General features: G+C 38.5%; 1 protein-coding gene across 1 annotated transcript in view; it reads left to right on the top strand.

The window, feature by feature from the left end:
• Positions 1-23,692, top strand: part of tilB (touch insensitive larva B) — a 154,679-nt gene that overhangs the window by 7,651 nt on the left and 123,336 nt on the right. Inside the window, exons 3-4 of the mRNA XM_090381496.1 lie at positions 17,056-17,129; positions 21,460-21,537. Coding sequence (XP_090237622.1) covers positions 17,056-17,129; positions 21,460-21,537 — 152 coding nt within the window. The remainder of the gene's footprint in view (positions 1-17,055; positions 17,130-21,459; positions 21,538-23,692) is intronic.

Below are 23,692 nucleotides of genomic sequence, written 5' to 3'. Positions count from 1 at the left end.
CAGACTGACTAAGACCGACTAACACGTTGTGCAAAAGGCCCATAAAAATTCATCATGTCACTGGCAGGATTCGAACTCAGTTCTCCACCCGGTGTGGGAAGGACGGCGATTCTGCCAACTGTGCTACCTGCGAGAGCCTTCTTTATGCTATATGATGATAGAATAAAGATTCATAAATTCAGACTAAAGGGAAAGCATTGTTGTCTGCGCTTGTAGCAAAGTACTATCGTCGCCGTCCTCCCGATACCGGGTGGGAAAGGCCCGGTTTCGAATTCCGTCGATGACGAGACGAAATTTAATGGTTTTTTTTCACTCCATAGCTGAGCTAATCGGTCTCAGGCGTAGATAACAACGTTATTTCCCCCAGAAAGACAGACAAATAGACCATAGAACACAAGAAATTAACAGACATAAGACACAGCACGGCATACAAATTTAAATATTCAGGTGGCTAATATCCATAGTTTGGTTGTTTTTTTTTTTTGGGAAGAGTTACAGACTGAATCTTAGGAATTTTAGCTTTAGCCACCAGCAGTTGTTAGTTATATTGAAATAATTACCTTGGGTTGGTGAGGCATATGGCGTTGGGAAACTCGAGGGGAGCACCGAAACTCGAAGACCAGCTCGAGAGGAGCACCGAAACTCGAAGGCTAGCTCGAGAGGAGCACCGCAACACATAACGTAGTTTTATTTATTTTTTTTATTAATAATATTATTATTATTTTTTTATTTATTTATTATTATTTTTTTTTTGGTGCAGCAAAAGTTTGGTCTCGTTGCATTCGTGTAGGCAATGCGAACACGAAAATGAATATTACTCTAATGCCATATAGAGTCGGTACATCCTGATCCTACCATAGACATTGCACAATTGAAGAGTGGAAAAACATACTGTGGACAGCTGAATCAAAATTTTAAATTTTTGGATGCAAGCGTAGAGTTTATGTGAGGTGATCAACTGAAAAAAAAAAAAAAAAAAAAAAAAAAAAGGTGCCGCATTGTTTAGTGCTTGCAGTCAGCACAGTGGTGGTTGGTTCCATCATGATCTGGGATTGCTTCTATTTCTCTGGAGTGGGTGACATCGTCAGAATTGAAAGCATTTTAAGAAAAGAAGGCTATAAAAACATTCTTAAACATAATACAATATCTTTTGGACTTCGACTTCGGGGAACAAATCTTATTTACAACAAAACAATGACTCGAAGCACAGCTCTAAGCTGTGCGGGGATTTTCTAACAACTAAAAAACAAGAGGGCGGGTGTTGCAAATTATGGTGTGGCCACCCCAATCGCCTGAATTAAGCCAACAGAGCTTTTATGGAATCATCTAGACCAGAGCCCGGCAAACTACGACCCTCTGTGTGAATAATAAATGGTGCGAATAATATTTCGTGAGAACTTTATAAAATTCAAATTTCAGTGCCCACGTGAACTTTTATTGGAATATGGCCACGCTCATTCGTTTAAGTATTGTCTATGGCTGCTTTCGCGCTACAACGGCAAGGTTGAATAGTTGCGACAGAGACCGTAGAGGGCGCTCTCATTGCTTCGCACTGCTGCTCGGCGCACTACCAATCGCAGTGAAACTTGACAGCGTTTCGAGTGCCACTCGTTTAAACGTACCGCAACATTTTATTTTTATTTTAATACCAGTGCGTACCCATCATGTCAAAACAAGAAAAGAAGAGAAAAGTAGACTTTGAATGTTGCACTTTTAATTCTCTGTGGAGTGTGGATTATTTTGTTATCGAATTAAATGCCAAAGCATTGTGTTTATTATGCAATGACACTGTAGCGGTTCTAAAAGAATACAATATACGCTGACATTACCAAAATAAGCACTCATCACAATATTCCCAACTCACAGGAAAGCAACAGTCAGAAAAATTAGAAAATTTAAAACGGAATATCTCATCACAGCAGAATTTCTTCGCAAAAATGAAAAAGAGGCTGCAACCAAAGTAAGTTTCCGAGTGGCTCATTTGTTAGCCAAGCAAGGAAAGTCGTTTACCGATGGTGTATTAATTAAATCGTGTTTGATTGTAGCAGCCGAAGAAATGTGTCCAGAGAAAATAGACTTGTGTAAGACTATTAGCCGTTCGGTGAGAACAGTTGCTTGAAGAGTTTAGGATATTGGTAGCAACATCAATAGTCAATTAAAAAATAAGGTAGACGGTTTCCAGTGGTTTTCCTTGGCTCTTGATGAGTCCACAGATGTTTCCGATGCTACTCAGTTGTTGTTGTTTATTCGAGGAGTCAATGCCGATTTCGAAGTGACTGAAGAATTAGTCTGCGTGGAAAAACTACAGGCGAGAATATTTTCAAAGTTGAGAAAACACTAATTCAGTACAACCTGAAGTGGAATCTGCTAAGATGTGTTACAACTGATGGTGGTAAAAAATGTCAATTCCGTGAATTTTTGTACAAATTTATGAAGCTTGTGAAAAATGCAAGATATTGTACATTTATTATTCATCAGCAGGTACTTTGCGGAAAATATTTAAATCTATCATGTGTCATTGGACTAGTAGTGTTAACGGCGAACTTCATTCGTTCTCGTGGACGTAACCATCGTCAATTCCTTGAATTTTTGTCAGAAATGGAAGCTGAATATCCTGACTTGCCCTATCACACAGCAGTTCGATGGCTTAACAGTGGTAAAGTTTTATTGCAATTTTTTGAGCTCAGGGCCGAGATTGAAATTTTTCTAAATGAGAAGAACCGCCCTGAACCACTATTATCAAACATTGAAAACATTGAAACATTGACTTTGGAAATTAGCTCTTGCTGCAGCCTTGACAATGTATCTTAATGAATTCAACCTAAAATTACAAGGCCAAACAGCGCTTATATGCGAAACTTATACTGCGGTAAAGTCATTTCGATGACAAGTAACATTTTTTGAATCACAAATTTGTTTGTTTGTTTTAGGCTTTTATGGCGCATTAGCAGGGGCGCGTTATACCCTCATGGGCCCAAGGCAAAATGGAATTTGGGGGCCCCCATATAAAGAAAAAACCTAATAGAGATCATTTTCAATTTCATTTTATTGTGACAACAAAACAAATTATATTACATTGTTGTTGTTGTTATTTGGAGAATTAGCAACTAAAGCCATATTGCTCCGGGGATATGCGGTGGTCATTCCTTGACCTTTCCGCATCCTCCGTATTGGTGGTGACGGGCTCGAACCCCAGTCTAACCAAGAAGCGTGTGCTACGCACTGCTGCTCCAGCCCACCTGGCTACGGAGGCGCCATTATATTACATAAGAAAAATATCAAATCCAGAAGAAGAATTCAGAAATAATACATACACTTAAATTAATAAGTATTTTTATTAGCATTAGCATTAGTAGAGGCATATGATGCAAGAAAGCAAGCTTATGCAGCATCAGCCAAAAAAAAATAATCCACTCCCATTTCACCCCTCCGTTCGTTCGAAATACCTATCCAGCTGAGCCTTAAATTTATTTAGGCTATCAACTTCCACAACAAGGGATGGAAGTCTGTTCCACCAACCAACTATCCTGGCTAAAGGCAAATTTCCGCACATCTATCCTACATTTGTCTTTCCTCAATTTGAATTTATGCCCTCTCAGGTGACTATTCTGAGCAAGAGGAAGAATCCCATCGGCATTGAGCATGCTCAAACCATTCAAGGCTTTATACACCTCTATCAGATCACCTCGCCGGTGCCTAGTCTCCAGGCACTGTAATTTGCAAAACTTAAGCCTTTCTTCGTAAGAGCAACCCTTTGATCCATTCACTAATCTTGTTGCCCTTCTTGTACTCGTTCCAGCAGCTCTACATCCTTCTTGAAATGAGGCCTCCAGACCTGTATACAGTACTCAAGGTGTGGCCTGACCATTGCCTTATACAAGGAAATAATCACCTCCTTATCCCTGCAAGAAAAATTCCTGTATATCATTGACAAGACACCACGAGCTACTTTATACTACTTCATATGACTGCATTATAGCCTAAGTTGCTGATGCACCAACAAATCTAACTTTATATGGACTTGTCGTGCTTTTTGGGCTGAAAAATTGTATATCAGTTCATTATAATCAATACTGTTTGTGATATCATTCTCAATATAAATTACTGCAAATTACTTAATTTCCAAGTGAATTTTTTATATAATTCTTTTAAGCACAGAGAACGATTGTTCTGCTGATGCGTTCGAAACAGTAATTGACAAAAATATTTTTAAAATTATGTTCATATTAGGAAAAGTTGATATTAGTCCTCCTTGAATTGCTCCGTTCATTAAAGAAGGTGAATATAAATTTTCATTTTTTGCAAAATGTATAAAATGCGTTAATTCTTTAAAATTCATCTGTTGTCTCTACCGTTCTCCCAACTCCACTAATCACTTGGAGCTCTTTGACTTTCTCTCTTTGCTTGGAGCTCTTTTGACTTTCTCCAGTCCAACTTTCCTAACAGTGAGGTAATTTTCCTTGGTGATTTTAATGTTCACAACTCCAGCTGGCTTCCGTTTTCTAGTCACACCGACCCAGCAGTTCGAGATGCTGAGGCTTTTGCAATTACTAATGATCTTGCACAGATTGTTCATTTACCTACAAGAATACCGGACAATCCTAATCATACAGCCAATATGCTTGATCTTTTTCTCACAAACAACCCTTCTAAGTACACGGTCGAAGTGAGAGGTCCTTTAGGCACTTCAGATCACAAATTGGTGATTGTCTCTTTTCCAATGGAACCTTCATCTCATGGCTATTCCCAACCTCGTGTTGTTTGGCATTACAAGAATGCAAAATGGGATGACCTGCGAGACTTCTTTTCCTTGGTCGGATCACTGTTTCAAAACTTCAGATGTCAACGTTTGCTCAGATCGTGTCAGTGAAATTATTCTTGCAGGAATGGAATCCTTTATCCCACACTCCACTTTAAAATCTTGCACTTTATCTAAACCTTGGTTTTCCAATAAATGTGCTAAGGCTGTTCAAGAGAAGACTGTTGTATATCATAACTGGCTTGTTTATAATTCTTCAGTTTCATTTTCTGCCTACACCAAAGCTTTCTGGATTAAATCAACAGTTGTAAAGCAGTTATTAATCAGTCTAAACTAGAGTTTGAACAGGCTAAGAGTAGAAAACTTGCTTCTTGCCCTAATGGTAGCCGAGCATTCTGGTCTCTTGCCAAAGCTATTGGCCGCAACTTTTGCCCATCTCTGCTCCCACCTCTGTCCAAACCAGATGGTTCTGTTGTCACTTCAGCCAAGGAAAAAGCTGACCTGCTAGCATCCCATTTTTCTTTCAACTCATGCATTAACGATCTTGGTAAAACACCTCCCACTATTCACAACACGCTCCATTCAATGCCTACTGTGGTCTTTCGTCAAAAGGATGTCAGACGGATTTTGACGAATCTTGATGCTAAGAAAGCTCCAGGTCTCGATGGGACTTGTTCTCAAAACCTGTGCTCCTGAACTCACTCCTATTCTTTGCCGTCTTTTTTCACTTTCTTATTCCAAAGGTGTTTTTCCTTCTGCTTGGAAATTTGCTCATATCTAGCCAGTTCCTAAAAAGGGTGACAAGTCCCTCCCATCCAATTATCGTCCCATTGCAATTACTTCTACTCTTTCTAAAGTAATGGAGAAATCAATTAACCGCCAAATTTTAAACTACCTAGAAACCTTCCGTCTGATCAACGATCGCCAGTATGGATTCCGTCAGTGTCGATCCACTGGTGATATTCTGGCTTATGTTACCCATTTATGGACTAATTCAATGGAAAGGTTCGGTGAAACACAAGTAGTTGCTCTTGACATCTCAAAGGCTTTCGATTGTGTTTGGCATAAAGGTCTTCTAAACAAGCTTCCATCTTATGGTTTGTCAAGTGGTTTTAGTAATTGGTTATCCAGTTTTCTCTCTGATCGCTCACTGAGGGTGATGGTTGATGGCTCTCTGTCTTCTAACTTCTCCACTAATGCCGGTGTCCCCCAAGGTTCAGTTCTTTCCCCCACTCTTTTCCTCTTGTATATCAATGACCTTCTTCCATTGACTGGAAATCCTATGCATAGTTTTGCCGATGATAGCACATTGCATTCCACTTTCCATTTTGAGAAACCTTGTCCTGCACAATCAGCTTCAACTTCTCGAAAATCTGCTACCAATTCCTTAAATGCCGATCTTCAGGTAATTCTCCAGCGGGGCAAAGACAACTTAGTTGATTTCAACCCTTCTAAAACTCAGTCTTGTCTTATATTAGTATTAGTATTAGTAATGGCCGCATGGTGCAAGAAAGCCTATGGCTTATGCTGCACCAGCCAAAAAAAAAAAAAAAAAAAAAATCCGAACAAAACAATGATAAAAAAAAAAAATAAAATAAAATAATAAATAAAAATAAAAAAAAATAATAATAATTAATAAAAAAAAAAAAAGGAAATTAAACCTATCATCCTATGCGCTTCCCTTACCCGAAAGTACTACCCAGATGACCTTTGAATTTCCCCAAACTGTCGGCCTCTACCACCCATGAAGGCAACTTATTCCAGTAATTTATAACTCGCTGGCTAAAATAAAACTTATTGCAGTCCAATCTAAACATTTCCCCCCGTAACTTGAATTTATGTCACCTAGTTATAGCATCATTTATACCTCGCAAAAAGGATTCTTCTGCTCCTATGCTTATCTTTAGTGACACTCCGATTTCTAGGCAAAATGATATATCTCTTTTGGGGATTACCCTGACTTCTAATCTCTCTTGGCACAAGCACATTACAAATATTGCTTCTTCTGCATCTAAAAAACTTGGTTTTCTCTTTCGCTCTCGGCGTTACTTTTCTTCCAAACAGCTGCTCAATGGCAAATCCGCCCTGCCATGGAATATTGTTCCCACATCTGGGGTGGTGCCCCCAAAACCTCTCTCAGGCTTCTTGATTCCATTCAGAAGAGGGCAGTTAGATTAATTAATGACTCATCTCTAACAGAGTCTCTGCACTCGCTGTTTCATAGACGTACTGTTTCTGCTGCATGCCTCTTCTACAGATACTTTCATGGGCACTGTTCTTCTGAATTAGCTTCTATAATTCCTGCTCTCTCTTTCAAAACAGTCCGAACACGTGCCGCCACCAGCCAACTTCAAACACACAGAACCAACTTTTCATCTTCCTCGTTTATTCATTCAACTGCCATTTTCTGGAACAACCTTCCTTCATACGTATTTCCTGAAAATTAGTCTACAGAAGTTCAAGTCCAATGTCAACAAATATCTTCTTTCGTCTTCTCAACCTCCAACCCAAGCACGGTACTAAGTACTATAGGTTCTAACACCTCTCGTGTTTGGGGTTTACATTTAAAAAAAAAAAAAAACATTAGCATCAATGTCATCTGAATAAGTATTTATTAAATTACAGTGGCGGACAAAAAAAAAACTGCATCACTTGTGAATTTTGCAAATACTGTGTTTTGCGCTGCATTGTGGGTTGCAGAAATGGTCGAAATGCATTTGTTACATGGGTTATATATCTCTCTGAATGAAATCCAATAAAAAAACTCCACCTGATGTACCCAATTGCCATAAATATTTTCCCAAAGGGTAAAATGCGTAATTAATGGACATATGAGAAATCATGCAAATGGCAATCAAGACAAACAAACATACATTTTATTACATTTACGTGTACAAACTGAAATGACTGAAATAACGTAATAGTATTATGTACTGAAAATCAGTAAAATAAGTCCTCAATATTTTGTTATTCCTCTCGAGCTGCAATTACAGCATTGCAACGATCTGGCATAGAGTTAATCAACTTCTGGATGTACGGTTGCCCAATTTCGTGGTACCACAACCTTACAGTGCTCTCATGCAGCTGAACCTTACTTGACTTCTGAGCAATTTTAGACGATATTATGTACCAGCAATTTTCAATAGGATTCAAATCTGGAATGTATGTTGCCAGGCCAGTCCAACACTGTAATGCCAACATTTCTGAGGTATGACTGCACCTTAAGGGTGCAGTCAAACGAGGGAAAATATTGGTGTAAGTATGTTTTAAGCCTTGTGAGACATGAAGACAACTCATCATTAAAGCTAAATACCATAAAACTTTATGAACCATGCTTACACCATGCTGTGTAGCAAGGTGCTGAGTCGTGTTGAAAAATGCAGTTTTGGACGCCTGTGTGGTGACCCTTAACAACGGATTTCAGGCACTCCTCCAAGATAGCAGCGTAGGTTTCTGCATTCACCCTTCCGTTAATAAACTTAATGCGCCCTGCCCCCTTTGCTTGTTATGCATCTCCAGACCATCTGACCGGCGGGAAAGTTTACAGTCAGTGTTATGCAGTCAGGATGGTATGCCTCCGATTTTCGTCTTCTCACATATCGCTTCCCATCCGAGCCATGCAGGTTGAATTTTGTCTGCGAGTGTAGCACAGTAGTATTGTCACCGTCCTCCCACACCGGGATAGGAAAAGCCCCGGGTTTGAATCCCGTCGATGACGCGAGGAACTTTAGTGGGCTTTTTTTCACTCCGTGGCTGAGTTAGTCGGTCTCAGGCGTAGATTAGATAGCAAGGTCCCCCCCCCCAGAAACTGGAGGTTTTTCGTCCAGCAAACAGGCAAATCGACCAGAGAACACACGCAATTTACAGACGAAATAAATATACGGGTAGATGTAATCACTTACGGGCTACCCTAATATTTTTTTTTTTTTTTTTTTTTTGAAGGTTGAATTTCGATTCGTCAGAAAAGATGACAGTGTCCCATTGCTCTTTTGTCCATGAAAGATTCGTTTTAGCCCAAGCAAGTCGCTTCTTCCTCATTTGTTGGATTAACAGAGACTTCTTGGGCCGATAGGCACGCAGACTACATTCCGAAAGCCTTCTTTGGATAGTTCATGCACTTGTTTCAACACCATCTCAAAGTTCAGTTTAAGATCAGAAGCACTAGCATGGCATTCACATGACCGGTTTTAGCTTTAATTACGGCACTCGGGATACTGTTGACTGGTGGCAGCCTATTTTATCAGTGATAGCACGTGTAGGAAGCCCTTCCTGGGACAGAGCAACAGCTACACTTTTTATTTCTTAGTGTCAACTGAACATATGGTTTTTTTTTTTTTTTTTTTTTTTTTGATTTTGGTAGTTGTTGGCGCATCGGCTTCTGTGGCCATATTGCACCTCCCAAGGTTTTTGCAGTACTTTGATCCAAGCCCGAAGCGGGAATCGAACCCGCGACCTTTGGGTTGCCGGGCAGGTACTTTACCCACTCGGCTAGCCCGGTCGGCTGAACATATGGAACCATGCTTACATCTCCGCAAAATAGGATACTAATGAGCATGTATACCCTTCCAATGCTGTATTTATAGAAACGGCTGATGCAATACCTTGCAATTACTATCTGACGCTTTTGCTTTGCGACAAACAAAATGACTGTAATCAAACAATATCTTATACGTTTCACTACAAATGTTACTTTTTTAAAGGCCATGCAGTTTTTTTTAGTCTACAACTTATATATTGACAATGATTTTAAAAGCAGCGTAGGTTTCTGCATTCACCCTTCAGTTAATAAACTTAATGCGCCCTACCCCCTTTGCTTGTTATGCATCTCCAGACCATCTGACCGGCGGGAAAGTTTACAGTCAGTGTTATGCAGTCAGGATGGTATGCCTCCGATTTTCGTCTTCTCACATATCGCTTCCCATCCGAGCCATGCAGGTTGAATTTTGTCAGCGAGTGTAGCACAGTAGTATCGTCACCGTCCTCCCACACCGGGATAGGAAAAGCCCCGGGTTTGAATCCCGTCGATGACGCGAGGAACTTTAGTGGGCTTTTTTTCACTCCGTGGCTGAGTTAGTCGGTCTCAGGCGTAGATTAGATAGCAAGGTCCCCCCCCCCCCAGAAACTGGAGGTTTTTCGTCCAGAACAGCATGTTGTAAATTGGAATCTTTATTTTGAAGATTTTCAAATTCGTTCGCAAAAATATTTTTCTCTTCCACTTTCAATTATTATGATATCAATATTTTGGGGGGCCTAGGCGTATGTCTTTTTTGCCTATTCGATAACGCGCCCCTGCGCATTAGCATCTAAGGCTATAATGCACCAAGTCAAGAATCGCAAGTAATGTTAAGCTGCCTTATACACTTTTCGTGCTGTCAAAAGTTAAAACAAGAAGCGAGATCTCCATTCCCATACAAATTTTCAGAGGACATATTTTCCGAGCTAAAACCACAGTTTCAGCAGCGTTTTTCGGACCTCGATTCAAGTGCAAAAGAAATTAGCATATTTCAAAATCCATTTAACTGTGTAATTGAGGAGCTTCCATCTAACCTTCAATTGGAAGTAATTAATCTGCAATGTAATGACATGCTAAAAGGCAAATATCAAGAGAAGAATCTAACAGAATTCTATGTCTTCCAAACGACGACTATGCTCAATTGAAATCATATGCTCGTGGATTGATATCAGTACTTGGCACTACATATCTGTGTTGAAGGACATTTTCAAAGATAAAATACGTAAAACCTCATTACAGATCAGCATTAACAGATGAACATTTGCAATCGATTTTAATGATAGGGAACATTAACTTTGAACTCCAATTAAGCGAATTTTTTTCCCAAAAAAAAAAAGAAAATCTATTCTTCTCATTAGTAGACCTGTATTCCAAAAAATTGTACTCAATTATTATAATTATATTTTGAATTTTGTCAATAAAAAAATTTGTAGAAATTTGTTTTCTCTCTTATTATATAAATACCTACATAATATATTTTCGATTTTTCCTCTTGGCCCACAAAACCTAAAATATTTACTATCTGGCCCTTTACAGAAAAAGTTTGCTGACCCCTGATCTAGACGGTCAATTCCGTGAAGTCTGCACATCTTCACAAAATTTATGGGGAACCTTGGAGAGCGCTTGGAATAATATAATTCAAGACACTATTATAAAATTAATCACCAGAATGCCACGTCTGTGTAAGGCGGTGATAAAATCTCGTGGAGGATATTTTGTTGAAAAAGCAGTATAGTTGTTAATTTAAATCATTTTAATATTTTATGCTGTAAATTTTCAATGCTTAATAAAAAATCTTAAAATACTTTGTAGTGTGTTGTTCTTCGATATTAAACCTTACATTATCATATCTAATTTAAAAAAAAAAAAAGAACGAAAACTGTTGTCATACGCTGTGATTCCAAACTTTTAGGCTGGAGTGTATGCACACTCGAAATCAAGTTGATGGAACAGAAAGGGTCGAGCAAAAGGACTTAGTTCCCATTGTAACAGGCGAGTTAGTAGATTGACATATAGATGGCATGGTTAGAGAGCAGATAGAGTGTGGCGCTCAGAATCAGTTTCAAAGTGGTTGAAAACATCCTTAACGATTTTTTTTTTTTTTTTTTTTTTTTGATTTGGTAGTTGTTGGCGCATCGGCTTCTGTGGCCATATTGCACCTCCCAAGGTTTTTGCAGTACTTTGATCCAAGCCCGAGGCGGGAATCGAACCCGCGACCTTTGGGTTGCCGGGTAGGTACTTAACCCACTCGGCTAGCCCGGTCGGCATCCTTAACGAATGGAAGACAAAAGATATTGCGATCGTTCATCGTTTATTACGACTCCAACAACCATTTCGGCTAATCAAACTCTAGCGCTTATCCCATTTTTTTTTTTTTTTTTTACAATAGGCCCTTGCCACTTAAATCTTAGGAAACTAGGTGGCAGGGCCTGCCAGAGTACGAAATATAATCTATTGGGTACCTGACCTGCCTCCTCATGGCAAGTGTCGGCAAAGGTGGGTCTCGTTAGGGAGATCCAAAGGCTAAATGGTCAGAAGATACAACGCACCATGATATTACACAACAGAACAATACCCATATACTTTTTAAATCTCTGGCCTCCACAGAGTACTGTTTCACAAACAATGTATACAACGCGGAGATGAGGAAACCCCTGGTGCCGTTCGTCCCTAAATACTTTACCGACTTCAACAGCATGTCGAAGTTGAAACGATTGAGAGGAAATCGGCTCATGAAAATCGCAGAGACGCTGCCCTCGTGGGTAGCACGGTTGGTATAATCACTATCCTTCCCATCCCGGGAGGACGGTGATTATAACAACCGGGTGGAAAAGGCCTAAATTCGAATCCCGTGAATGATGCGAGGAATTTTCATGGGTCTTTTTCACAATGTGTCTGAGTCAGTTAGTCTCGGGTGAGGGTGTAACAATAGTTTTTTTGTCTCAGAAACTGGGGTTTATATTTCCAGCAAACAGCAAATCAATCTGTGAGGGAAGGGGTTGTATTTCTTATATTTATTTATTTTTCTAACACCCCTATACTTTGAAATCACTATATAGCAATTGTAATATTCTCAAAAAGTAACAGCAGGTTCCTCCAAGTGTAATTAGCATTACTACTACATCATCTGACTGCAACACATTTTTTTTTTTTTTTTTTTTTTTGTTTACAGAAGGCTCTCAGGTTTGTTGTTTGTTATTTGGTTTTTAGGAGCATTAGCAACTAAAGCCATATTGCTCCGGGATATGCGGTGGTCATTCCCTGACCTTTCCGCATCCTCCGTATTTGGTGGTGACGCGCTCGAACCCCGGTCTAATCAAGAAGCGTGTGCTACGCACTGCTGCTCCAGGCTCTCAGGTATTGAGGATATTCTTATCCCCCCCCCAGGGATTCATTACAACTACTCTACCGAGTGGCAGTGTTTATCTCTCTTGAATAATGAAGCAAATATTTACAACAAAACATAATATTTAATGCGCATCTAAATTTTACATGGGTTGCACAATTATGCTAATTACACTAAATTAAAATGTTCAAATAACACATCCTTTTTCCCACAACATGAGTAAATATGCCGAAAATCTCACATTTAATTTCCTACAGCTCTATAATTTTTTAATTGCCCTAGGAAATTAATTTACATTAACACTAAATCCTTTCTCTTATCTTTAAACATATAACAGTTAACTCAAAGAGCGTGTGCGACTGCACTCTCACTCCTAGCCGAGTGGTCAGGTGCAGGAGTGCAGTCGCACACGCTCTTTGAGTAAAACGGGGTACAAGCCCCTGACTGATAAATACGATCGATTTGCCAACCCGCACTAGACCAGCGTGGCAGATTATGGTCCATTTCCCTCACATGAACTGTTGAGGAGGCTTCCATCCTGCAGTGGGTTGATAATGGCTACAGTGTACTTTTTTTTTTTTTTATAACAGTTAACTTGCCCCTTTCCATTATCAATAATTCACAAATCTCAGCTTACACAGCAAATCACCCTACAGTTTACTACCCCCCTTTTTACAAAAATTTCCATATAAATATATATAGTATAATATTCCTTTTATTTATATACATATATGCCCTAAAGCTCCTCTCTACCTCAACATTTCACAACAACTCATAACAACATTCTTACCTCAATATTTACTAACCTTTAAATCTGCAACATACACAATCAAACCTTTTTCTTTCTTTCTCACATTGCCTGTACATCACAGAAAAAAGAAACTCACTCTCTCGTTCCTTTCCCTCTCTCTCTCTCTTTTATATTAACTTTCTTATTAATATTTTTTTTCTACCGATACAATCATTACCGCTCCTACTCTGTTATAACTCATATATTATAATTAAATCTCCATAACTCATACTGTCTACAGATTCAGTCTTATTTTATCAGTCCTACGCTAATGTAACTATAAAGAGAGTTTTTTTTTTTTTTTTTTTATGAAAATCCCAAACACGAAAGGTATCAAAACCTATAGTACTAAGTACCGTGCCTGGGTTGGAGGAGAAGTATCGGGGGAGGGGAAGAGATGCCGGAAACTTTGCTCTAGAGACTAAACATGGGTTTCACCACTTCAAGCCTCCAATAAGCAAAGTGGTGGTATTTCACCGGTTGATGAAAGTCATCTACCACCTCTAAAGTAATAGCAAATTTAAGGATTTAATTTCTCTTCCCTTTATTTCTCTGTCTGCAAGGGTTCCCAGTTCCTAACCTTTACCGTGCTTCTTCCTCCTTCATTCTCTTGCCTGCATAACTAGCGTGGATTCTCCCCGGACTTGTTCCTTTTGATAGAAAGTCTCTAACGGTATCACGACACGACTCTAGACTTGACATCGCATTCCGCCTGCCATCTTTTTCCACTCACACTGCTGATTCCGTTAATGTCTTCGGTTATCATCATATGGGTAGATGTAATCGGATGACCCAAATATCAAATATAATTTAGCTTTTTTTTTTTTTTTTTTCAGTCCACTGATTGCCTTCTAATGACATAAATGAATCTGCATAATGTAGCAATCTCCATCATTTTCCCTTACGTATTGTATCAATATGTCAATGTTTCATGTCACAAGAGCATGGTTAATACAACATTATTTTGAGAAGAATATTGTCATTATATTACGGCCACCCAAGACCCAACTTAAATATATCAGTGTATAAACTATGATATTAGGGCAAGCAGAGAACAAACCCATCCGTCCATTAATTGCGTGTGTTCTCTGGTCAATTTGCCTCTTTTGCTGGACAAAAATCTCATGGTTCTTGGTGAGGGGGGAACCTTGCTGTCTACGCCTGAGACCGACCAATTCATCCAAGGAGTGAAAAAAATATATAACATTTCCTCTGGTCATTGATGGGTTTCAAACTGGAGCTTTTTCTGCTTATAAGAACTGTGCTCCGCGAAGGTTTCCTGTAGATTCCTATGAACCTGTGAATTCCAATCCACAGCTTGGGGATATTTTTGAATACAACAATTGAGAGTCAGAACAAGACGTCCTAGGTCAAGCACAGAATCAGCAGCAGCTTTACTGAGAAGCGGAGTAGACAAAGATTACAATCTCTACATACTAAAAAAGAGTTGTCCTACCGAGAGTTATTGATGCTATTAAAACCCACTAATGTCGTAATCGGTATTAGGAGTTTCTTTTTTCTAACCAGATGTTTTCTTATTTAGTGTCCCAATATATGTTGAAAGGTAGTGGGTGTGTGTACGTATACACAGTTGAGGAATAATATTGATTTATAACGATATGGTGTCCTTTAGCATAAAATTATCTCATAAGACAGCAAGAAAGCATGACAAAAGGATAAGTTCCACTAGCAGAAAATCATACGGGAGTGAAATACGCGAGATGATGCGAAAGTTCATTCCCGAAATGGTCAATCGGGTCTCTTGAAAGAAAGGACATTCGAACAGTAAACGCGCTTCACCAATTACAGCTGCAGCCATCATTCAGGATGCCAAGGATATGCAGAAGAAACTCACTATTGCTATCGGGTTGGTTTTCGTGGATCAGCTGCTGTGCACAAACTCGAACTCTTGATCGCATACAGTTTTGCAATCAAGCCGTCCACAAGCCACTAATCACCTGACTAATGCCAGATACCAACTAGATTGGTACAGCTCAACTGTGGTTACAGTTGTATCAGGCTCTATTCAATCAATCAATCAATTTGCAATCAAGCCGTCCACAAGCCACTAATCACCTGACTAACCAGATACCAACTGGATTGGTACAACTCAACTGTGGTTACAGTTGTATCAGGCTCTATTCAGTGTGTCCAATATACTATTGGACACATTGAATGGGAATGTAAATATGTTTACTGGAATGAGGAATCTCAATCAGTGGTAGAATTTTTATTTATATAGTGCTAGCATTTAAGGCTATATTGAGCTGCAGTGGTGAAATATGACTTTAAAAGATGTTAACCAAGTCAAATCAGCAAGTCACTAACGTAAGGGGGACGCCTCCGTAGCCAGGTGGGAAGGAGCAGCAGTGAATAGCACACGCTTCTTGATTAGACCAGGGTTCGAGCCCGTCACCACCAAATACGGAGGATGCGGAAAGGTCAGGGAATTACCACCGCATATCCCGGAGCAATATGGCCTTAGTTGCTAATGCTCCTAAAAACCAAATAACAAACAAATATAACGTACGGGTAGTCAGGTAAAGCCGAGTTGTTATGGGCGATGGTGCATAAGTACACGTGCTTTCGAGTGACGGGGTTCACGCCCGTGACTGCTAAACACGGTGCTGTTTCTCGTATTCTTTGTATCTTGTGAACTCCTCCGACCGTGTGGTCGTACCGGAGTATAAACGGGAAATTTATTTTTTATTTTAACGTGATAGCTTGGAACGTTCCTCTGCCTTCTGAGCATTGCTCAGCTGAAATTAGCCTGATTGCTAGTAAACAATTATTGAGGCCAATTCGCACTAACAATAGCAATTAAGAATTCTTTCTTTAAATTTCATTTCATTATATTTACGAAATTAGCCAAGTATCTTCACTCAAGCATATACAGTATGGTGCGTGGCTTACCCTAATTGTGCCATCGCGCTAATACCAAACACCAGAGTAAGAGTCAGAGTAAACGGTCAGAGTAAGTCTATACAGTATATATAAGGTGTCCAACAAAGGCTGGGCTGGTCTAACGCATTTTTTGATCTTCCATATTCCAGTATATATCTAGTGCCACTGAACGACGAATGCAGCTAAAAATTGTAGGACTTGGTATTAATATTAATTAGTATTAAAATTTATAAGGTCAAATGAAAAGCCAAAAAAAAAAAAATTAACTATAAAAATAAAAATAAAATAATTAAAAAAATAATAAGATAATAATAATTTTAAAAAATAATAAAATAATAATAATTCATACTATTCCTATCCAATTCCGCTTAAAATCTTTAGACGATTCATGGTTTGCTATCTAGAGGCAGGAAAAGTAACGCATTTTTAATTAACCCTGCCGTGTATAAGAACAGGGTTAATTTATTATTCCGTATGCAAAATGCAACTGACTAAATACGATTCAGATAAAAATAAATAAATAAATATTTCAATACAGAAAGAACATTTTGACCTATGTTACCAAATAACGATAGATACTTGTATTTTGTATCTATTATTCTGAGAAAAAAAGTGGTTTGCCATTCGAAATATATAATAAGGTTAATATTAATTAGGAAATACTGTATAACATTATTTACAATATTAATTAAGAAGAGTCATGCGTACGCTATTTTCATTTATGATAGTTAATAATATTTCAGGATTGAACATTTAGGCAGATGGTGTCGAGAAATAAAAATTTTATATCTGCAGAATAATCTTATTCCAAAAATAGGTAAGTGTCGTTATTTCATAAAATTTAAATTCTTACCGTTTAATACCAATATGATACATTCAATTTAAGGTCTTATTTTAGCTTATTATTATTTTTTTTTTTTAATGAAGAAACATGCTGCATGAGCTTTGCTTCCTTGTATCGTTATATACATTGTCCCATCAATTATATTCGGACACTCCTTCGTTGATGTATAAATATAGTGCAAGCGCATCAGAAATACATAGTTATATCTGAATAAATCAGAATATTAGTAAAACGGCATCGTTTTAAGTTATATCTCATATTGTGAATACCTTCACAACGAGTTGCCATGATATTGCACTACTTCGTATAAGTAACGCTTCACCTAAGGAGAAGACTAATGTTACTTATTCTCAGATGGATACCACCACCCAGATGACACCGTTTCAAAGCTATTTTGTATATGTGTGGGATAATAACTCGACTATCCACTTGTCCCTATTAGACTTAGAAAAGCAAAAAGGTAGAGGGAAAGTAATACAAGGAGTGGAAGAGGAAAAGAAACGGTGTAGAAGAATGAAAGGGACAGTAACTCCTTCAACTCACACCACTCAAAAAAATCATAAACTCTTCCCCAGTGGGGAAGACTGTGTTACCTATTCTTGGAAACTCCGGACGTCATCAGGCTCCCCCTGGTACCGTTTCAGGGCTATTTGGCCCTTCTTCGGTGGGTGGGTAAGTACCCGAGTGATGCAATGATGAAAAAACAGTTATGAAGTATAACTCCACAATATGGGAGGTGCCTGATGGTATATCATGTATTTAGACTCAAGCGTTTAGGGCATAAGCCTCAAGCTATGGAGGAGTCTAGACTATGTATAAAAGGAAGATAGTGGGCGTGATTTATTTCAACCACCTTTGCCTTTCATAGGCATTAAATGCCTAAGTGCTTTCAGAGGTAATGTCTCCGAAATCCTTGCCGTTATTCCTTTTGCACAGCTGCCACCTTGGCAGCGGCATGGTGGGTGTGGGTTGTTCTTTTGTTTTATTGGTCAATATATGAGGCATGAAAGGGACGAGGAAATGTTTCAGCCTATTGTTTCTACTTTCTAAGCGACAGTTAGTATTAATTCATTTTTTTCTTGTGGAAGTTGTTTATTTTTGATCCACAGTGCTTTTGTGAGTGACATGGGCTATGAGAGTTAAATAAAAATAGGTTATATTTTATTATTTAATTCTTTGTAATTATTCAACCCATCATCAATCATGTCAACTGCTGAAAAGAACAAAATGTTGATAGTATCCGGATGAATATCTAGCTTATGGTTTTATTGAAAACCCATTTGCAGAGCCAGACCGCGCCCAGGGCAGAAAGGATTTTCGGCGCCCTCTTACTAAGGATATATATATATATATATATATTCTTGCCTCATCGTTTTTCTGTTTTTTGCGCCCTGGGCAAGGGCCCTACTATCCCGTACCTTAATCCGGCACCGCCCATTTGACTCAAGACAGCCCATGTGTCTTATGTGTAATAATTCATTTTCAAATGAGGCTATGAAACCATCAAGAGTTTTAGATCACTTAAAAATGAAACATCCTGATAAAGTTGGTAAGCATATCGAATATTTTAAAAATTTAAAACAGAATTTTGAGCAAAGTAACACTGTTACTGTACTTCCTTGTTTAAGAAGAACACACAAACAAATGATGATGGAATGATTGCGTCTTATAAAATTGCAGAAATCATTGCAAAAATCGGTAGTGCTGATACAGTTGCTGAGACTGTTATACGACCTGCATTAGAGACTGTAATATCAACAGTCTATAATAGCATTGCCATTGAGCACGATTCAATCCGAAAACGAGTTGATGAGATGTCAGTTAAAACTGGAGAGCAGCCAACTGACAAACTAAAAACGAGAAAATTTTATATTCAGATTGATGAATCCACAATCTGACAACAAAAAGATGCCATTAGAAGGGCCTTATTGTCTTACTGACAATAAGGCCCTTTTGATGGCATGCATTCGTTATTTTGATGATGACTGTAAATTGCAAGAAAAGATGTTGTTTGTAAAATCTATGGAAACTGTACTGGAGCATCCTTTTTTTGCTTCTGTAAAAACATAGTTTGATGAAATACAAGTACCAGTGGAAATTTTGGTATCCTCTTCCACTGATGATACTACCTCCATTTTGGAAGACAAAGGTTTTATAGCCCACCTAAAGGAAGAATATCCCGAAGTGAATTTTATAATTAGCGTTAGAAGAGGCATACCATACAAGAAAGCAAGCTAATGCAGCATCAGCCAAAAAAAAAAGCCTCCCATTTCACCCCTCCATTCGTTCCAAATGCCTGTCCAGCCCAACAACCCTTAAATCTATTTAGGCTATCAACTTCCACAACAAAAAATGGAAGTCTGGTTCGAAGGAAAAATGGAAGATTGGTTCCACCAATCAACTACCTGCTGGCTAAAGGCAAATTTCCGCACATCTATTCTACTACTGTCTTTCCTCAATTTGAAATTGTGCCCTCTCAGGTTCTTAATCTGAGCAAGAGGAAGAATCCTCAGCATTCAGCTTCCTCAACCCCATTCAAAGCCTTATACACCTCATTCAGTTCACCTTGGAGGTGCCTACTCTCCAGGCGCTGCAATTTGCAGAACTTAAGCCTTTCTTGGTAAGAGTACCCCTTTGTTTCCCTCACCAATCTTGTTGCCCTTCTTTGTACTCGTTCTAGCAACTCCACATCCTTCCTAAAATGAAGCCTCCAGACCTACACACAGTACTCTAGGTGCGGCCTGATCATTGCCTTGTATAACGGGATAATAACCTCCCTGTCCCTGCTAGCAAAATTCCTATATATCATTGACAAGACTCCATGACCTGCCTTGGCAGCCCGTCTGCACTGTCAGCGAACTTCATATTTGACTGCACAATCTATGGAAACTGTACTGGAGCATCCTTTTTTTCTCCTGTAAAAACATAGTTTGATAAAAAACAAGTACCAGTGGAAATTTTGGTATCCTATTCCACTGAAGTTCTTGCAATACACTGCATTGTGCACCGACATCAACTGGTTGCAAAAAATATTAGTCCAGTTCGGGGCCCCTACTTAATTAATGAAAATTGCAAAAAGAGGAGACAGCCAAAGACGTCGGGCCCCTAAAGGGCCCCAGCCCGGAGTCAATTGCCTTGCCTGCCTACATGGTAGCTACGCCACTGGTTCAGTTCTTTGTCAATCTCTCAGTATAGTTATTAAAACCATAAATAAAATAAAGTCACATAGCAAATATTGCCTTTTCAGAAAATTTTGTGTTGATAATGAAGAACAGTATGTGAGGCTTCTTTTACACACAGAAGTCGGATGGCTTTCTAAAGGAAACTGTTTAACAAGATTTGTAAATCTTTTTGATACGATAATTAGTTTTTAGAAAGCGAAGGAGACACATTTAGCAAAGGAGATCAGCAAACACAAAAACAACATATACTATATGGCTTGCATTTTTCGAAAACTTAATGAAGTATCACTTCAAGGGATTAATTACGGTGATAGACTGCAAACGCTTATTAAAAGCCTTCACTAAAAAACTAGAAATATTTGAAAGCAATTTAGTGAGAAAACAATTTCATAGTATTCAAGAGTTAGATGAAATCAATGAATCTCTCACCGATAATGATCTTAAGAATTATTCAGATCATTTGCGTTCTTTAAGGTGAAATGAAAAATAGATTTCCAGATTTATTTTCTTTTGAAGTGAAGCCATGGATGTTAGATACAATTGGATGTGATTTTGGGTCTGCTAGTGAAGAAATTCAAGAAGAACTCATTGAATTAAAATGTAACGACGAAGAATGCAAATATAAATTGGAAAAAGATGGAATGGCTGAGTTGTGGGGATCAAAAACAACTAAACTTCTTTACTTCTTTATCCAACAATGTTGTCTGAAATGGCCAAGTATTTTTGTTTTCCAAGGTCTTATAGGTTGAAAGTGGGTTTAGTTCAGTAAATAAAATATTAATAAAGGAAAGAAACAGAATTGATATATGTTCAAGAGGAGACATTAGAATTAAACTTACTAACATCATACTGAACATTGAACTTTTAGCGAAGCATCAGGCTCAGTGACCCACTGAATAAAAGGAGTAAGTATAAAGTATTTTCTTGTTTAAAATTTTGTGATTAGGAAAAAAAAATTGTCTATAAAAGCTCTTTAGGGGCGATAATTAAAAAAAAGGTTGAGGAACGCTGCTCCAAATAAAGGTTACTTGTACATATGCAGGCGTTCTTCGGATATTAATGGTAAAAGATTATTTGTAAATATGCAGGTGTCCAAATAATTTACTTTATTTTTCAAACAGAAAATGTCAGTAGGATGAAAAAGTTAGAATACCTGAATTTAGCAATCAACAATATCGTTAAGGTGGAAAATCTGGAAGGTAAGTTTTTTTTTAAATGTAATATTCATATTAAGTTTAGGAACCCCAAGGGCTCACATCTGGTGAGTATGGGCATGGCACACCCAGGGTCCTGAGCTGGATATCATCATTCTTCTCTTTCTTGGTGATTCCCTTTTGACCTCTCTCTCTCTCTCTCTCTCTCTCTCTCTCTCTCTCTCTCTCTCTCTCTCTCTCTCTCTTCTCTTAGGGTAACTCGGGAATTTTTTTTTGGCTGGTGCAGCATAAGCTTCAGGCTTCCTTGCACCATATAGCTAATAATAATAATAAATAATTCGATATAATTATCCTAAATTATACTGTAACAACTATATTTGTTTGAGGACTTTATTATGCACACGTACCTTTTTCATGAAATGGAGTAGTCCTTCAGTTACAGCATCACGTGTACCTATCATATAATATAAAGCGGATGGACAGTTATGTAGAGATACTGCATGTGTGTGTATTGAGTCGACAGTGGGAGAGACCAAAGATTAAACTGACTTTTAAACGTCACACAAGCCACTAATCACCTGACTCAGCGGTTCCCAACCTTTTTTTGACTCGCGAACCCCTTTCAACATAATATTTTTATTGCGAACCACTAAGCCTAGTCTGCGCGGTAGCACAGTGGTATCGTCACCGTCCTCCCCACACCGGGTGGAAAAGGCCCGGATTCGAATCCCGTCGATGACGCGAGGAACTTTAAATGGGCTTTTTTCATTCCATGGTTGAGTTAGCATTCGTAGAGGCATATGATACAAAAAAGCAATTTTATACAGCTTCAGCCAAAAAAAAAAAAAAAAAAAGAAAAAAAAAAGACCTTCCCATTTTACCCATCCATTCGCTCCAAACGTTTGTCTAGTTCTACCTTGAATTTATTTAAGCTGTCAACTTTTACAACGGCAGATGGAAGTTTGTTCCAGCTATCAACCACCTGCTGACTGAAGGCAAATTTCCGCACATCTATTCTACAACTGTCTTTCCTCAATTTGAATTTATGTCCCCTATGGCGACTAATCTGGGAAAGAGTAAGAGTCTCATCAGCATTGAGCTTGCTCAAACCATTCAAGGCCTTATACACTTCAATCAGATCACCTCGCAGGTGCCTAGTCTCCAGACACTGTAATTTGCAAAGCTGAAGCCTTTCTTCGTAACAGCAACCCTTTGTTCCATTCACTAATCTCGTTGCCCTTCTCTGTACTCGTTCCACCAGTTCTACATCCTTCTTAAAATCAGGCCTCCAGACCTGTATACAGTACTCAAGGTGTGGGATGACCTTATACAAGGGGATAATCACCTCCTTATCCCTGATTGGCGCATTATAGCCTTAGTTGCTAATGCGCCAATAAAATCCAAATCAAATCCTTATCCCATAGAAAAATTCCTGTATATCATTGACAAGACACCATGAGCTACTCTTGCAGACCATCTGCACTGCTCAGAAAACTTCATATCTGCCTGCACAATTACCCTCAGGCACTTTTCAATCTCTACCATTGTCCGTGTAGTACCATACAGCTGGTACGTTACTCTGGGGTTACTGCTACCCATATGCAGTACTTTACATTTGTAAATGTTAAACTTCAGTTGCCAGCTCTCTGTTCAACTTTTCTAGATCCTGATGGGAGCTAGAGTTAGTTGGTCTCAGGTGTAGATAGGAAGGTTTTCGCTCCCAGAAACTGGGGTTTTTTCGTCCAGCAAAATAGGCAAATCGACCATTGAACACACGCAATTTATAGACACAAATACGGGTAGACGTATTAAATTACGCGTGACCCTAATAATAATAATAATAATAGCCTTAGTGTATTTGGTAGCACTACACGTCAGGAAGTGGAACCCCCAATCAGGGACAAATAATAATAATAATAACAATAATAATACCCCCATGGAACCACTAAGCGTATATTCTCTGAAATCGTATAATAGTTCTGAATTTTTATTAAAAAATATTTCCAGTACTATGTTTTTATAAGCGATATTGGTTAATAAGAAAATTATTATTAAGTACCTATACATAACAATGGTCTTTGAGAATTGAAAAAAAAAAAAAAAAAAAAAAAAGTAGGAAAAACATTTATTTAACAAGATATACTGTAAAACAGTAAACTAATTATAGGAAATTGTGGGAGATGTGCTATCTTTTGTTCGC

This window comes from Mastigoproctus giganteus, chromosome 9, assembly GCF_048544385.1.
Source record: "Mastigoproctus giganteus isolate SK-2022 chromosome 9, ASM4854438v1, whole genome shotgun sequence".
NCBI lineage: Eukaryota > Metazoa > Arthropoda > Arachnida > Uropygi > Thelyphonidae > Mastigoproctus > Mastigoproctus giganteus.
The sequence above is the reverse complement of the archived record's forward strand: the minus strand, read 5'-3'. Positions and strand labels throughout refer to the sequence as shown.